The 19,270-nt window shown below is 37.0% G+C and overlaps 1 protein-coding gene across 2 annotated transcripts in view; it reads left to right on the plus strand.

Moving 5' to 3' along the window:
* Positions 1-556: 556 nt before the first annotated feature.
* LOC121465269 (ephrin type-A receptor 6) overlaps positions 557-19,270 on the plus strand; it is a 919,159-nt gene continuing 900,445 nt past the window's right edge. For both annotated transcript variants that reach the window (XM_041678454.1, XM_041678456.1), the window contains exon 1: positions 557-2,089. In XM_041678454.1, coding sequence (XP_041534388.1) covers positions 1,705-2,089 — 385 coding nt within the window. In that variant the 5' untranslated portion in view covers positions 557-1,704. The remainder of the gene's footprint in view (positions 2,090-19,270) is intronic.

Consider the following 19,270-nt stretch of genomic DNA (forward strand, 5'->3'; position numbering starts at 1 on the left):
TTTCTGGTAAAATATGGAACACTTTGTTCTAGACCTACCCCTTTTAAGGTCCCTGGCGCAACCATCCCCTATCTGAACCCCCTGCCCACTTGGAAAATATCCTCTCTATGCTATAGAAATTCGCTTCACTTTTCTCCAGTGCCGTCAATAAACCTTCAAATAACCCCTTCCTGCTGCCTTCGGAGATGGATTTTTTTGTTGTTGTTGTTTAAATCCTTACTCAAGAGAGTCAATCTGCGTCTCTTCAAGAACGAAAACGATAACGACATTAACTAATGCATTCCAGAAATTACAATGCCGGTGATAAGGTATCTACAGTGAGACTCAACAAATACTGTAAGTTTAGCCTAAAACCATTCTCCTGCCTTTTCGCAGGTGTAGCCAGTTCTTACACCTTTAAGCAGTGAGGGAATTTTTGTTGTCTACTAACCCCCTCTAGCGCCGAATTGGCTGCACCTGAGTCACAGCTGCTGCCAGATCGCGGGGCTCCACCGAGCTCAGCAGCGCTCTAGGGCCCTGCCCTCCGTGCACCGGTCTGGGCAGGCAGCGGGGCGACTGCTTGGAGACGGCAGGTGGCAACACCCCTTCCCATCAGCTAATCCTGTTCCTCTGCCCAGGGTCAGATCCCTCCAAGTAGCCAGTACAGCGGCTTAGGAGCGCCAGGAACTGGGAGGCAGCGTATTCTGAGAAGGGGCGTCTGGACAAGAGCGCACCAGAAGCCGCGCGCACTCTGCTTCTGACTTGGCCACGCAGAGCTAAGCTCTTGGGCTGCTCTCAGCGCTTTGCCCGCCACAACTGCCTCAGCGGATCAGCGGACTGTCGAGGTCCTCGGAAGCCAGGCACCAGGGCTGCCATGATGATGCTGGTGACCTCCCTGGCGAAGTCACCCCCATATGCCGACGCGAAGACCTAGGCGAGCCAAGGTGCTAGGCACCAGTCTACTTCCAGCCTGCAGAGACTCGTCTCTATCGCTGCTTTCCAAGGACTTGGAACAGGAGAGGTGGCCAGAAAGCTTGTCGGTTCGCTCTGGTGGCCAAGTTTTGGAGGCTGGCACTCACACACTTCAGAACTGACCACTACCATCGCCGAGCTGTGCCCAGGGCGCTGACTTGCAACCCTCACCCCTTCCAGCGGGAGAAATGTGGCAAAAGGGAAGGTGGTGTCCAGAGCTGACAGTCTAACATTATATGGGGGAGGAGGGACGCAAGGGATTGGGGGACTAAGGTAGCTTCAGTGAAACCCAGTAAGTAAGCCTCTGCCACTGCCGGCGGGAGGCGCATTTGCCACCTAATCGGTGGTGGCTACGACTTGACACTCAGACCAGGTCACTCAGTGAAGAGGCTGAGCGCTCAGTCCGCTGCTCCCTGGAACCACTGGATACCCGGCGGAGCCTCATTGCCGGGTTCCCCAGACACCAGCCAAGGGAAAGTTCTGGTCGCCCAAGCTACCCTTGCTATTTGCTGTGCCCCCTTCTGCTCTGGGCTCTGCAAGTGTCAACTTGGGTGCAGAGAGACGTTTGGGTGTCCAGAACTGCACCTTTACTACCCGCCTGGACATCTCTATTAACCCCCAGTACCCTCTTTCATGCATCCTCCCCCGTCCTTCATCCCCTCCCCCAAACTATAGCCTGAGCTCGCTCTTGTGCGCGCGCTCTCTTGGGCCCAAGTGAATAGTCCTCCTCGCTGGAGCGGGACACGGAGGTGGATGCAATTCCCCTCGCCTCTAGCAGCCCGGAACTCCCCGGCGGCGCAGGGAGCACCCTCCTCCGAAGCAGCTGCTCCTGCACCTGGACAGCCTGGACCCTCGTGCCCTGCTCACGGGGCCTCGCGCGGGGGGCGCCCCGGGACTTCCCCTGCGGGCCGGGTGGAGGAGGAAGAGGAGGAGGAAGAAGAAGAGAGCCCGGGCCAGGACCCCGACCCTATCAGGAACACCTGGCTGCGTTACTGCCACTTCTTTTTAAAGGAGAGGAGAAGAGAGCCAGTGAGAGCCATGGGGGGCTGCGAAGTCCGGGAATTTCTTTTGCAATTTGGTTTCTTCTTGCCCCTGCTGACAGCTTGGACGGGCGACTGCAGTCACGTCTCCAACCAAGGTAAGGGACAAGCCAAAGGGCTGGGCAGGAGGGTGCCTTGGGAGTGAGCTCTCTTGTCCACTATTGCAGGTAACTTTGTGCACTGAGTCAGCTCCTCTGGACTTGCCACACTGTGATGTCTAGGATGTTTCCTAATCTGAGAGCCCTGATTGCATTGCCTGGGTCCAGCTGCCCCTGGAGCTCTCCTCCTTTCTATCTAGAATTCTTTCCAATGCTAGAGCTTCCTCAGCGCATGGGTTGCTTAGTGGCATTTGTCTCGTTGCTTCTGATTGTGCAGTCCTCACTGGAGGTCAACGTGAGTGGCACAGACCTAACTGCTTCTTGGAGAATTTTTCTCAAAACAGCAGTGTGTGGATTTTCCTTCATAGCTTCTTGACAGAAAGGTCATGACTCTGGCTGTACCTATACACCTGTAACCAATGATCAGCCCGTGTTCTCTAGTAACTGTGAGTAGACCTTACTCAGCTGCTTAACTTTGTCAACCATTCACTTTTTCAAATTATTCTTGCAACAGATGCTCGCATATTTGTTTTGCTGTTTCTATTTTTGAAAGACCTGGGCAGATGAGTGAGTGCTAAATCTGAGATTCCAAGTTATGAATATCCTATTCATAAAGTCTAGTTGTTATCGGATATTTAGAGGACTTTTACCAATAGGGTAGTGGAAAAGTGAAAGCAGATACTGTGTGGGGGAAAATGATGAAAAGCATGTAAAATATTTGAGTATTTTTTCCTTTCACTCATTTTTTTCATGAAATATATCTCTTCGGATTTCTGCTATGGATGGCTAAGGATATAGAAAAACATCATCTGCATGTCCTACATGGCTTTCACGCGAAGTATCAAATGACCACAAAAGTTTTCTAGCAATACCTGTCTGGGTGCTCTCTCTGACATGGTGAGGATCACCAAGATGTCACCTGTTAACAAAGACACTCTGCACAGACTTCAAGTCTATTGCACTTTTGATCAATTACACTTGCCATTTAACAGGTAAGGTACATGTGTAATGGTCAAGAGGACAATTTCTGAAAGTACCAATAGAGGTCAGATGAGAGAGTGGACTTTGTGCTTGATAGGAGGTTGAGAGAGAAGGCAAGCCAAAGACCAAAGCCTTACTTTTGTCCTAAGTGTGTATGTGGCCATATTACTTTATCGAGAAATGAAGCAGTCATTCAGAAAACATTCACATATTCCTGTTGATAAGTAATATTGTTGATATGTTTTACTTATTATTTTTTATCTGAAGAATATGCAATCACAATTATTTATTATTTGTAATATATATATATATTCCCTAAATATATATATATATATATATATATATATATATATATATATATATATTCCCTGTAACATTGTCATGTGGGTGACAGCAGCTATAATGTCATACACGTCCACAAAGGTATAATTTCAGACGTGTCCCTCATCAGTCTTCAAGGATTATTGTTATTAAGTACTCAGATGTAGTTTAGTTTACTCATGTGGAAATAAAATGACTGTTGAAAATGATATGTAGTTATTTACTTGACCATTTATTTGGAAGGAAAACAATTTTAAAAATGAGGAAGTCAGATATGTATATAATACCAATATTATTGTCTATGGAAATTAAAAGTGTATGAAGATTGAGATTCATGTTCACTACATAGTTTGACGTGATTGCAGGCTGAATTTTTCTAAATAGTTAATACCTATAGTACCTATGTAAGTCAGCACCAGTCCTAGGCCCTGGCTTTATTCAGGTGTATAAAACACATGTGAATATTCCAAAACTAAAGTACCATTCTACTAAAGCAGGTCATACTCAACTATGACTTTATGAACATTTATATCAAATGCAAAAAAAAAACTAGTGGAGGTGTTTCTAACCTCTTAGATTGATTTTCTTCTTTATATTAATGAATTTCTCATTCTTTTTAATGATTTTTTTAACCTAGAGTAAATAGAAAACATGTGAACTTTATTGTTAGTTTCAATTTGCTTAACTTAGTGCTTGGGAGTATTTTCTAGCTATCCTAGCAACTTAAAAGGACCATTAAATATCACTCAATAAAGCTTTTAATTTGAATTTGTGTTAATATACTAAAAGTGCAAGTAAAAAATTATCAGTAGCCAAAATAAAGTTCGATAAAATTGAGTCTGTTCTCCAATACAAAGTTACAAACTATGGTCACATTTTCATCAGTAATAAATGGTTATTTGTTATACTGTAATAATTATAGGTTTAACCTCACAGATTGAGAGAATACTAAAATAATCAGGCAAATATCAATCTTCTATAAATTACTTATCTGATATTTTAGAGAAATATTTCTTAATTTGTAATTTTATTATGAGACAGCAAGCTGAACATTAGTGCTTGTCTATCTAAAAGGTGGAATGTGACAGATTATATGAAAACCACAAAAGATTCAAGTAAAATTTGCATTTAATTGTAATATATAAAAATAAATGTCAGAGATGTGATTAACACTAAGTTTTTAGAAGATTCTTTTCATATTGCTTATAATTTTATTATTTTTTGAAACCTGCTATTTTATGTGGAACAAATTTTCATTTTTGTATAACCTTCCTTCTTGATTAAGGGCAGTCACAAAATGAAATGTCATTGCTCTGTGTCTATTTTTGCCAAATGATTATATATAAAATCCTTCATGGATGAATAGACTGCATTCACCCTCTGACCTCCTACCCCATCCCTAATCTTCCACACTAAGACAGGATCAAATAATGATTCTGACAAGAAGTGGGCTACCTCCCTCTCAGGATGGACCAAGGGGAAGCTCACTATAGACAAGGCTTCTTGTCTTTGAACTGGATGTAAAACTATATGCTGTAAAGGTAAATAGATTAGATTGACTTTGTTTCTATTTCGCAATGTTCTTTGAATCAGTGTGAAAGTAATGGTGCTTCCCATATCACTTCCTCTGATTAAGTAGACACACACGTTCTGTTAGACTGTCTCTCATGGGCCATTGTTTCCACTTGTATTTTTTTTTGAATCACAGTATCATTGAGGTATTGGTATATTTTATTTAAACTCATATTTTAATCTCTGAAGATGCATAACCTTGAATCCCCTTACTAGTGAGTAGAAAACCTAGTCTTGCTTCATGTGTAAATTAACCAAATGTAAAAATTATAATAGTTACTGGTCATCAGGTATCTATTTATTCAAAGATTACTCTCCCTTAGCAGTGTACCATATACTCTAAATGAGTTGACGCATCTGTTACGGTGCTCATGTTATAAAAATAATGAATTGCACACAATTCATTAAGTCAACTTGTTTGACTAGGTAAAGCAGTGGATTTATCACTATTATGTGATATTATATCTATTGTGTAATATGACTTGTTATAAGACAATACTGGACAAACACAAAAGTAAAGTTGCCATGGTCTTGGAGTTCTTTTTTTTAATTTATTGATTATGGTGAAATGATAGCAAGAATTCTGCAGCTGTATGTAAATATAAGTAAACATGTTAAAGAGAAATATCTCCCTAAAATAAAATTAGTTGCAATATCAGAAACATCATTCATAAATTGTTAAAACTAAAGAAATACAAAAAAATTAGTTAATATAGTCTTAAAATTAGAAAAATTAGATAATTTACCAAAAATATTTCTGTAAGATTCTTCAAAATAGTAACTATTTTCCAAGATAAACTATTTATAGTTGTAGGGTTGTTTGAGAATATTATCATTTGTCCTTTTTTGACATTATTATATGTAAAACATATAATTTGTTTTTATTATAAATAGGAAGTTCAAGTTGTGGAGTTATTAGGAAAAACATGCAATATAAAAAATAAAATATTTTTACTGGTTCCAGTGTGCTCATCAGATTCTGTATATTATTTGATCTAAGTTACAAATAACTATATCTGAAAATCTTATGGCACAAAACATGTTCATTAAAGTTATATACTTTAGAAGTAACATAAATAAAATTATTAAATATTAATATAATGTTGTTAATTTTCAAATGAAGAAAATGTTCTTTTCAAAGATATAAAAGAAGATGAATTATATGATATAACCTTTGAGTCCAGGAGACTTCATAACAAATCTTGCATCTGACAACAAAACCATTCTCTATTTCACTATCTTTTATATTTAACTACAAATTTTTTCTCTCTTACACAATCACAACAACCACTTTTCTGTCCTCCTACCCAACTTTTCTACTATATGTTCCATTTTGTAAAAAGAAAAAAAAAGTTCTACTTGAAACTCAACTACAGTGCAAAATTCATAGATGTCTCCTTCCTTTGGTTTAAAATTTCTTGGCAGTCTAAACTTAGACATCAATATGCATAGCTACATAATAAAAAGGATGTGTGTTTGCCAATCATTTAACTAAATAAGAATACCAAATTAATAAACATGTCTATAACAATTGAATAACCTTAATACTTACATATATTAACATTAATGCCTTAAATTTGAAAATTATATTGCTTTTTATCGCTGCTTTATCATGACTATTTTGAATATTGTATCCAGAATCTAAAATTTAGTAACTAAAGAGATGGCTCGGGGATAGAAAGTGCATGGTAAGGGATAGGACTTTGTTTTCTATCTCCCACATTTGATGAGTTACAATCGCATATCCACTGAGATTATTCTATTGGCCACCTTGGCCACCTACATGTGCACACATACACATATCCAGACATATACACAATGATAATAATAATAATAATAATAATAATAATAATAATAATAATAACAATAAATTAAAAAACCTTAACTTTCAAAAATTATATATTATTATATATAACAAATATATATTATATATATAAACAAAAATAATAAAATTTAGGTGATGAAGAAAAAGTGGAGGTGGTGGGCATGTTATGTCCTCTCGTACAATCTGTTAAATAGTAAAAACAAACAAACACAAAGAGAAAGAAAAAAGAGTCAGACAAAACAACTAAAGCATCAAAATAAAAAGTCATCGGACAAATCATTGTTTTAAATGAGGCTGTTGAGAAGGGCCTGTGTTGAGGTGCAATTTAAGCCTCATCCTCACGGAAGAAAAACAAATAACTTGTTCCGAGCAAGAAGTACACTTACACTAGAGGGAAATCGTTTGTGAAGAACTGTGCTCCACAAATGTGAAGAACTCAGCCCAGTATGACTGGAGCTTACTGAGCAAAGAAAGAAATTGAAATAGTGTAGCTTGAAAGAGGGCAAACAAAATTAATGAGTGGAAAATGAAATCATGGTAAGAAGCCAGGCTTTAATATTATCTCAGATAAAATGGATGGTAAGGGAACTCGGGTCCATCTTGGTGGCTGGAGGTGTGAAAGAGCAAAAGCAGGAGTTTGGCTATTGCTCAGGAGAATGATTGTGAAAGCCTGGCCTAGAGCACTGGTAATAGAGACAAAAAGAAGCAAATAGGTATATTCAGCATACTGATTTTATTTATTTATTTTTTGAGAATCTGAATTAGATATTGTATCATACCCCACTAAATGGTCTTAATGTGTGATTATTCATAATCAATGGGTGAGGGGAATTCAGAAAATCAAAAATAACTCACAAATGTACGTAGCCCATTTCCCATGTTTTCCATTTCAAGCTGACTAGTATAAAAGGACTCATATGAGATGAAGCAGCACTCCTCTACCGCCTCTGCGTCAGCCCCTGCCTCTGAGTTCCTACCCAGTTTGTGTTCCTGTCCTAACCTCCTTCAAAGACAATGATATGAAAATATAAACCAAACAACCTCCCCAAAAGAATTATCATAAAAATGAACAATGATATAAGTATATTTGATATATTTATAGATTGCATAATGATATAAGTAAATGCATTACTAGATTTGGTGATAAAGACTCCATGTAAAAGACTTTCTGTGTCTCTCCTTTGAAAGTTTTTTTTTCTAATCTTAGTAAGATTTTCCTGTTTCAAAATACTGTACATGATGCTGATAGATTAAATGCAATGTTCTTATTCTTTTCCTTCACCACAGCTTTCTGTTTGTAGTTATTTGTGTGTGTGTGTGTGTGTCAGAGTAGATGATGATTCAAGTAGGCTTGGTCATCTACATAGGACAACATAGTTTTCCAGTCTAAGTTTAGGGAATGAAAAGCAATAGAGTTGCTTTGAAATGCATCTGTGTGTTTCAATACTGTTTTAAAAATGAAAATTCCAACTAATATTGCACATAGAAGACACACGATATTTTTAAATATTCTCCATGAGTCTCTTCTCTGCACTGAGTATAAATAAAGAATAACACATGTGAAGACAGTGTTTAGAAACATGAAAAAGGAATTTAAAGGTATATGATATGTGGGACAGGGACAATGGAAGACTCCTCAGTAAATTTTACATAACTCAAATCTTTCCTGAGCTGTTACTTAACTTTTAGCGTGAGATGCTTTCTAAAAGGTCATTGAAAAAACTATTAAAATCACATGATAGTAAAAGAGCCCATAAACATTTCTTTAAACTCAAACAAAAAATAGAGAGCAGAAAATTTCTAATTTAAACACTTCAGTATATGTGATGTCTATTTTAAAATTCATGCTATGGACTTTATTTGTGATATTTTAAAATACAATTAATGTAACAATTCTTTATAGAATGACTGAAAGAGTGATTTCTTTTGAATAAACAACATGACTTCTTATATGATACACAATTTTAGTCTTTAAATATATATGTTCTAAAAATGACAATGTTTATTCTTTTCACCATATTTACTAAAGACCTGCTACTTGATAGGCAGTGTCCTTGCTATATATAAAGGATCCAGGACCACGTTGCATATTGGAATGTCTGAACCAGTATAAATGTTTAGCCTGTCTTCAAATTTGGCATAAAATTTTGTTTTTTCAATATTTGAATTGATAATCTGGAACTTATTATAAAATCACATTGGTCATATGAAGTGGTTATCATATGACATACACACATAAAAATACACACACATACATTAGTTGATATTCAAACAAAAATATGTACCATTTTCTGAAAACTTAATCTATCATTTTAATGTAATTTATGTCAATGTTCAATAACTAAATCATGCAATAGACTCAATATATAAAGTGTCAGGGATCATAGGAGTTGCTGATACTGTAATGATGGCAACCAAATATAGGAGTTTCCTGAAATACTATTACAAAGGGTGTGATATTGCTTTAGAAACTTTTTAGTTAATTTTAAGAGACTTGATGATGTTAGTTTAACATCTTTTATTGTAAATAAGACTCTGTAATAAAACAGAATAATTAAATTCTATCAGCAGTTTGTGAACTGTATTGCTTCTTAAGATATCCTACTTTTAATTTTATAGCTATATAGATGCTTAACTAAATTATATAAAAGTAAGGAAAATTAATTTACAGGATTACAGTGTTTATGCAAATAAAGCTTAAATATATCACAAATTTATAACTTTCTGTATACAGATATTGAAGCAAACTTTTGTTGACGGGCTATTAAGCTGTTTACTCTTGTGTATTCATCTAAAAGGATATTTAATTTTAAATGGCAATTTGTTATGTAAATTGTAAATTTTTTATGTAAAATATAAATTTCTACTTCCAGATAGCAGTGGACATATTTTTTGTTTGTTTACTTGTTTGTTTGTTTCAGCTTTGGAGAAAAAAAATAGGGTGAAAATGCAAGCTTTAAACCTGAGAAGTATTTTCAGCTAGTTTGTGAGCACACTGCTGAAATCCTCAGCTGCTGGCCTGTGTGCTGACCTGCACTTGATGAACATACTTGGATATAATTGTTCTTCCTCGCATTCCATTAAATTTTTTCATGTGCTAAAGTCAGATTGTTGATCCCTGGAGATATATAATATGGACTTGAAAAATTGGCATGAGGGATATAAAATGACTTAATCTGTTATTGTCTCTTGTAATTTCTCATAAAATAATGAGTACAGGTATGCGATGAAAAGCACTTTATGCAAATATGCATAATTCATTTAGTGCATCCATCTGCTAATACCAGATCAATTATGTGCTCTCTGGAGTAACTGTGCTATAGTCTGGAACTTGGATTTTTGTGGTAGACAAGCACAGCAAATAGAAACACATTATCTGCAGTACTTAGAGCCCAACATCTAGAATAAGAATACTTCTAATTCTTATTTACAGAGCCCATGATTAATGTAAAACAATATATGGAAATTTAGATGCCAATGGTAATTGTAACTCTCTTTTATGGAGTTAATAAAGTTCATTGTATTTTGGTTGTGAGCCTAGCCTTTAAAAGCTGAGCCATCACTCCAGCCCGATGGGAGAGGGTTAAACGGGAGGGAGGAGGAAGGGATAGCAACATAAAAATGTATAGCTCAAGAAAATCAATAAAATAGAGTCCAGTGTAAACTAGAGAGTAAGAAGTCTTGTGTGATATATTCCAAATGAGAACAGAGATTAACTGATTGTATGCTTTCAAGTTAAATCATGTTGCATCATATTTGATGAGACTTTGAATTTTCTTTAATGTTCCTGTGATACTTTATTATCAAAGGATTATTTAAATTAGATCCATAATTAAAGACTTAAACTGTAAAAATTATCTAAGAAATGATATCTCGCATCCCTCCTAAATTAACCTCATGGTGCTGGAGCAATAGTAACGAATGACCTGACCTGATTAAGGGCGCTCTGAAAATAAGCCTGTTGGCTATAGATTCTCCATGGTGTGACATATACTGAATAAAATGTTATGATCTATGACCTTCAATTCTGAAATTATAAAAGTGTCTACTAATGAAAATCACCTTAGTTAAAAACTTCTGTTATAAATCCATTTTATTCTTTATTTCTTTAAAATTAAAATGTACTTAGTGTTTACTAGTAACACTAGTAAAAAAGTCACCATAAGCGTGATGACTAAAAGTTGAAGAAACTGCTAGAATTGATTATTCAAAATCAAATTGATTGTAACACTTTCTACATGAAACTGTGTCTCTATGCACTGATCTACTTATTCCCTTGAAAGAAAAATGTTATGCTATCTGTGAATATTTTAATTTGACACCAGCATTTAGTAGAGGAACTTCACTAATGCCTTGACTATTTCCAATGCTCCATTTAATGAAGGAATAGTTGTAAAGAGATCTTGTTTTTTATTTAACAAACCCCAAATATTGGGAGTTTCATGCTCTCAATACAGAATATTGCCTACCATGATTTTAAAACGAGTACAAGTTAGCAGCTCCAATATCATTGTCATTTTTATGACTGTACTAGAATTATAGTTACTAAGAAGGCAGTAATTTATTGTCTTACAATGTTGCTCCATAATAACTTCATTTTATAGATTAGACAAAATATGGTCCATTCACTTTCTTAAAATATCACTTTGCTGGTTGGTTTAGTGTCAAGTACAAGTGTAAGAATTGTTACAACACCAGTTTATGACCAGAAATCTTTCCATTGATATATTGTTTCTGGAATTTTCAAGAATCTTATTAGCTTAAATGGTGACTTTAAATTTAAAAATTTAAGCGTTAGCACTTTAAAGCATTTTAAAGTTTTATTAGGCTTATTATTAAAGTTAAGTGATACTGTTTCTTTAAAAATGCTACGAAGACAGAGGTTTGCATATAGTTATATTGTGAGATTCTGGAGTAATTGTCGATTGGCATGCATAGCAACCTTTAAATGCGTAATGCTTTAATTTTTTGTTACTTAGATTCAAATACTGCAGTTCTTAAGACACATTCATATATCTTATGAGAATTTTGTTAGTTTTTTAAAGAGTACATATCCAAATTTAAATTGCAATATTTGCACTATGCTTCTTTGTGGAACTGAGTACAGCGACTGTAAACCTTGTACTCCAGTCTCCAAAGTCAGAGAGATTAATATTTAGCTCACCCTGATGAAAGAGACAGCTCATTGGTTAAGACAACTGACTTCTTTTTCAGAGAACATGAGTTCTGTTCCCAGCACTCACATAGTGGTGCAAATCACCCTTACCTCCAGTTGCAGTGGATCCAGCATTCTCTCCTGACCTCTGCAGACACCAGGCATGTACATATATGAGGAAAGATGGTGACACAGAAAATAAAATACATCTAATGATTTAGTCAACAAACGTATGTAAGCATCAACATATACGCCTAAGTATCTGTATTTAACTGTTCTAATGATCAGGACTCTTTCGATAAATTAAAAGTTCTGTACTCAAAGATATATAAATTAATATACGAAGACAATTGAAAACATGGAGTCAATATATGGCTTGATTATATCTTGGACATAAGTTTGTGATTATAGGAATAAAGTCTGCCTTCACTCTGAGTCCATTGCAATCAAAACAGATGTCTACAGGACATCAGTGCACTAGAGATACGAATGTACAGCAAAGGTCAAAAGAAGTGATATAATGTAAATTTTACTCATAAGGCATTCTTGTTCTGTAAAGGATGGGGTTGTGACTCATTAATCAGAATATTCAACTTCATTACCTGAAACAAGACAATTATACTAAAACTTTTATAAGCATCCCAATTTTTAAACAATTTTGAGTTACCATGTCAGCAGTTAAAGATTAAAATTTACTGAACCTTTAAAGTGGAGTCATTACCATGTAAATGGTTCTGAGGCTTAACCTGAGTGTGGAGTTTATTACTATATGGTATTATTTGATTTTACTAAAATTTTAAATCTAAATTCTCATAGCTTTTATTTTAATTCTGGGACTAATTTCAGAATGGAAAAAACCACAAATTTTATATTTTAACAAGTTACTTGTAGACCAGGCTGTCCCTTGGCTATCTCTTTACGTGACTGTGTAATTGGCAATATCTGAATGGTTTTTCATTGTATGGAATTTATTTTTAAAATGTCCCTTCACTTCTGGGGAGATGCTTACATGAATCAGTGCTCTCCAAGCAAGTGTGAAGGCTCTCTGAGTATAAAGACTGCATAATCCATGTAAAATCTAGACCTGGCGGTACATCCACCCATAACTCCAGTGCTAAGAACCAGAGATAGACAGATCACTTTATAGAGAGCTCCAGGTTGAAACCTGATCCTGCATCTTGATGAAAAAAAAGAAAGAAAGAAAAAGAAAGAAAGAAAGAAAGAAAGAAGAAAGAAAGAAAAATAGATGGGAGAAAAAAGAAGAAAGAAAGAAATGTGATAGATAGATAGATAGATAGATAGATGATAGAGAGATAGAGAGATACAATGGGAATAAAGAAGGAAGGAAAAAAAGGAGTAAAGTAAAGGAGAGAGGAAGTGGATTGGGCAGGAGGGAGGGGAATAAAGGAAGGAAAGATGGTGAAGAACAACAGAGGAAGACATCTCAACATCCATAAGACTTTACCTTTGTTATTACACAAACACACACACTTAAAAATTAGATCTCTTCAAGCCAGAGACGGTTGTTTAAATGTTTAACCCTAGCTATTGGTAGTGGAGACAGGAAAATGGAACTAATTTGCTGCCAGCCTGTGTTACACGGTGAGGTTCTGCCTCAGAAACAAATAATTAATTCTTTAAAACCTTGTAACCTGTTTTCGTGTTTTACTTTTTGCTGTTTCATAGCTACATTCTCTTTCCTAACATTATTAAGTGAAGTAGTGGGGGTGGCGGGGTTGCGTTCCCAGAACCCCAGCTGCCTGCTCGGCTAGCTTATGCCCCAAAATAATTACACAGACACTGGATTCTTTTAAGCACTGCTTGGCCCTTTAGCTCTAGCACTTACAGGCTAATTCTCACATCCTGATCAACCCATCTCTAATAATCTGTGAGAACCGGTCTTACCGGGAAGATTCTAGCCTAGTCCATCCTGGGTCGGAGCTTCATGCCGGGAGCGGGGCATGGCATCTCTCTCTGAGGCGTCTGCTCCCGAGAGAGCTGTGGAGACTCTGACCTCACTTCCTCTTCCTCCCAGCATTTTGTTCTGTTTACTCCTCCCACCTATCCTCTAACCAATAAAATGGGCCAGGGCAGTGCCTTTATTAGCCAATGACCTTCCTCCATCATTTCCCCTTTTTCGGTTTAAACAAAAAAAAAAGGCTTTAACATAGCAAAATTACATATAACAAAACAGTTATCAAGTAAAAGTTACAATAATCTTTGTCATAACTAAGGAAAACTATAACTAACTATTCTTAACTCCATCAAAGACTCCAGAAAGATACAATACTACCTAAGCAAACAAGAAAAAAGCAACTTTTAAAACTCTAGAAATGACAGAGACATCTTGCTGCCTGGACAGTCACCCAAAGTTCTTTTGTACCGTTGGGGCATCCATCTTCAGCCTTCAGGCCCATGGTATCCAGCAGACATACCATAAAGCAGGAAAATTCAAAGTCAGTTCAGTCACTATCTGTTGTGTCCTGCAGCATGTCTCGCAGACTCTTTCATGAATCAGGAACCCCGAAAGATCATCTCACCTTAGGCAAGTTCAGTAGTCCTCTGCGGGTTCTCTGTGTCCAGTTTATGCAATAGTCCAGGCAAGAGCAGTTTCTTGCCCAAATGGCTATCAAACTCCATAAGGTGCCTCTTTGATGCCCATCTTCCTCTTGAAGTAGATTGGTGCTGCCAGGAGCAGAGTGTCTCATTGTCATGAAAAGTCCTCAGTTATTAAAACATTAAATGTCCTATTCTGTAATCTTTGAAAGACATGAAGAATGTCTATCTAAAATATATCTCTATATATCTAGAAAATCTAATTAACATGACTACAAGCTTTACTATTATCGATGATTATCCATTAACAACCTATATTTCTCAATTATACAGTACATATTTAAATGAACTACGCAATCACAATACCTTAATCAAAATCAGAAACACTTATACATATAACAAAATTGACCTTAAATTTCTATCAATAAAGCAAAATCTATACTAATGTAAATTATTCATATCTATATCATATCCCCTTTTAAATGTAAAAGAACATTTATAAACATTTTTTGGGAATATGGGCGCAGTTATTTCTCTCCAAACTGCTTCCTGCTGAATGGGGGCGTCGTTAATTAGGTCTTTCATGGTATAACCTGTGTGCTAGTTCCATCTCAGTTGGCAGTTGAGCGAAGCAATTTTTTGAAGGCGTTCACACCAACCCTTCAGGAGGGCGTGGTCCATCATACCAAATCGGAATAGAAGAAATGAACAGTGTCTCATCCTCTGTGAAAACAAAATAAGAAACTCCTTTCCAAAGTATCATATCCTTAGATCCAAATTGAAAATATCTATGTTGGATTAGTTCAGCAGTATTTATAAATAAATATCTTTTAGCAGCTGTTGCTCCTTCCTCAGCATTCAAATAATTCAAAGAGAGCATAATAGCATACAGTATCAAGATTCTCTGTGTATTTTCCATCTTTGTTCGTTTTATTTTAACCTCTATTTTATTTTTACTTTCAACTCTTTGCTTTTTGAGACAGGTTCTCTGTATCTTTGACCTGAAGTAACTCTGTAGACCAGGCTGTCTTTGAACTCTCAGAGATCTGCCTGTCTCTGCCTCCCAGGCATTCGGGATTAAAGGTGTACACTACTACACCTTGAACTCACAGAGATCTGTTTGTCTCTGCCTTCTAGGCACTGGGATTAAAGGCGTGTGCTACCACACACAACAACTCTCTTCCTTTTTTTATGTTTTTTACTTTAAGAACTTCAACTTTTAGTCTGCATATATTTTTAACACAATTTAAACCATTCAGAAATTTTCTCTGTCTTTGAATCTCTCTTTACTGTATATCTCTCTTTTTTTGACCACATGAGTCTTTTATTTACCAAGCAATCTCAGTAGGACTAAAGGCGTGGCTTTGCCAGCTAGATCCAGTCCATTCCTTAGCTTTCCAGCCTCATGGCGGATATACAGGCTGTAGCCATGTTTACTGCAACAACTGTATGGCATTTCAAGGTCCCTGCCAGCAAGTGAGCTACAACAGACAACACTCAAGTCCTCTCTCGGTAGCCGGCCCTCCTGCCTCAAACAGTCAGAGTTTGCCCTGGCAGGATGGCCCAGAAAGCCAGCATTTTTAAACGGCGCAGCTTTTTTCCTGCTACGGCTGAAAACCGAAAAGCATGCGTTCAGCTTTTCGTCAACACCCTTTAAGTATTTCGTGGCAGGACCTCTTAATGAGCTGCAGGCTTTGCAGCTAAAGCTGAGTCAGGAAGCCTCTCTTAGATGAGGTGCTTGCTTGCCTCTGGCAAGCAGAGCAGACCGGAGAACACAGCGAGTCTAGTTGCCATCAAACTAATCTTAGCACTTTACTCCATTTATGCTCTATTCAAAAGCTCTGTCTCCCGCAGGAGCCAGACAGAGATCTCAATGGTGGCACAGCCCCAGGAAGTCGCGCTTTAAAATGACACAGCGTTTTTTTCTGCTACTGTTGCCGAATCAGGAAATCTCTCTACAGCACGCCACCAACAAACAGCAAAAATCTGTGTTAAACTCTCTCTCCCTTATTTTTAAGCCTTCTCAGGTTTTTTAAGTGGGTTTAGTCCATCACGTGGGGCGCCAACTGAAGTAGTGGGGGTGGCGGGGTTGCGTTCCCAGAACCCCAGCTGCCTGCTCGGCTAGCTTATGCCCCAAAATAATTACACAGACACTGGATTCTTTTAAGCACTGCTTGGCCCTTTAGCTCTAGCACTTACAGGCTAATTCTCACATCCTGATCAACCCATCTCTAATAATCTGTGAGAACCGGTCTTACCGGGAAGATTCTAGCCTAGTCCATCCTGGGTCGGAGCTTCATGCCGGGAGCGGGGCATGGCATCTCTCTCTGAGGCGTCTGCTCCCGAGAGAGCTGTGGAGACTCTGACCTCACTTCCTCTTCCTCCCAGCATTTTGTTCTGTTTACTCCTCCCACCTATCCTCTAACCAATAAAATGGGCCAGGGCAGTGCCTTTATTAGCCAATGACCTTCCTCCATCAATTAAGCATTTAATTTTTAGCAGTATCTTAGAACGTTTGATTTATAGGCATTTTGACTTTTTTTTTTTTTTAAGAATTAACTTATAGCCAGGTGGTGGTGCACATGGCTTTAATCCCAGCACTCAGGAGGCCGAGACAGGTGGATCTCAGTGAGTTTGAGGCCAGCTTCATCTACAGAGCTATTTCCAAGACAACTAGGACTGTCACAAAGAGAAACTCTGTATTGAAAAACTAAGAAAAAAAAACAGTTAACTTATCATTTTATCATATGATAAATTCTGTACTTTGTATTTGAAAAATATGCCTCTAGAAGCACTAAAAAGTAGAAATTGCTGCCAGAACTTGGTATTTTGTTCAAAAGAAATCAATTGAAGATTACCCATGATTAGCTGCTGACATTTAGATATGTACATTTAGAATGTTAAAAAATACTGATGATGGAGGAAGGTCATTGGTTAAAAAATAAAGAAACTGTTTGGCTGGCCCTCATAGGTTAAAACATAGGTAGGCGGAGTAAACAGAACAGATTGCTGGGAGAAAGAAACTGAGTCAGGGAGTCGCCATGATTCTCCCACTCCTGGTAGATGCAGGTTAAGATCATTCCTGGTAAGCCAGCTCTTGGGCTACATAGATTATTAGAATGGGCTAGTCCAGTGCGAAAGTTAGCCAAGAAAAGACTAGATATAATGGGCCAAGTGGTGTTTAAAAGAATATAGTTTCCATGTAATTATTTCGGGTAAAGCTAGCCATGGGGGCGGCCGGGTGCCAGGGACGCAGCCCCGCCGCCCCTACTACTACATACTGAAAACTCCCAATCTAGCTTACAAATTACAATAATACTCCCTCTTTTCAAATCCAACATTATATTTCCTTCCATTTTTATAAATAATATAATTTTTCCACAATAATCAAAATTACTGTGATCTTATAACTGATAGAATTTAAATAATTAATTGTAAAACAATATGAATTGTTAATAAAGCAGATGAATATGCATGCCTCTATGTTTTCTCATGTGCCCAGGCTTTTTTGAGCTAAAAAAACTTTTCAGAGAGTTTTGACACTTGTAGTTTAAATGCTTATTTGTGCTATTATGTGAATACCACTACACGGACAGAAACCCTGTGATAAGGAACCCATCTTCCAAACTCACCATAGTCTCAGTGAAAAGATCTACTCTCAATACCGCAGAAGAATCCAGGAAACCTGTAAAACAAAGGACAAATAACCAATTTCCTTTTCACTAGATTTGCCATTGATTGGCTCATTGTCCACCTCTGTTCTTTTACCGCTGTTTGAAGTACTTTGATCAATTGTCCATTTGAAATATGAATGTGTTCTAGTCAAAGTTAAAACGGGGTATTTTATATAATTTGGCTATTTTTTAATCTCTGTTAGTTGTTCTGAAATTGAAATGATTATAAACTTTTTGATTTTAGGTTCCAATTTTTCATACACTTGATATATGTATTACATTAATTCCAAGAATTTCTTGAATTGGCTGCTGATTATTTTACTATTGTAATATTCTTTGACCATCAACAGTGTTTTAAACCCTGACATTTTTCTATTCAATACTATTGTTCTACTGAGATACGCTTCTGAAGGACACATGTACACATTGTTCAGTAGTTAATGGGAAAATAAAATACCCGTTTGCCCATCACTGAATTCTCGAATCTTATGTATGGATGTCAGCTCTCCAGCGAGAGTTCAGTGGCAGGATTACAGCTAATGGAACTTATTCTTAGGAGGGGTTACTTCCTTATAGTTCTATCTGAATCTACTCAAATCCACTTAGCTACCAGCCCTGGAAAAAAAGAATGACTATCTGCCTTTTAATAGGTGTAGGAAAGAGAAGAAAGCCCAGCTGACGTGTTTACTATACAGAATACTGTATGTGGCTCTGCCACAGAAATGTTCTGCTCTAAGGACCCTTGCACATGTACACAATTTTCTAATGCTGTCTATCTCTGTGAATGCTATCCATGAAAGCATAAAGCACTAACATGGTTGAAAGAGATATTAAGAATTTGAATAGGGTCTTATGATTACTTTCCATAGAAAAGTAAGTTTCCTTTCCTAAGCATCATTTCTCAACACTCCATTTGCTGGACCACATTACAGTTCAACAGAGCAATCTATATTGGTCTTGTCCTCAATTAATTTTCAAGGTCTTTGTTTCTCGTGCAGGAGACTGGACCCAAGGCCTCTCTTTTACATACTTATACCACTGAGCTACACTCCAGTGCATTTTTCTGAGAATGTAATGTGTAGCAATCTTTCCCACAT

This window comes from Microtus oregoni, unplaced genomic scaffold (assembly GCF_018167655.1).
Source record: "Microtus oregoni isolate MIOR12 unplaced genomic scaffold, Mior012 000030F_ref0000283, whole genome shotgun sequence".
NCBI classification, from domain to species: domain Eukaryota; kingdom Metazoa; phylum Chordata; class Mammalia; order Rodentia; family Cricetidae; genus Microtus; species Microtus oregoni.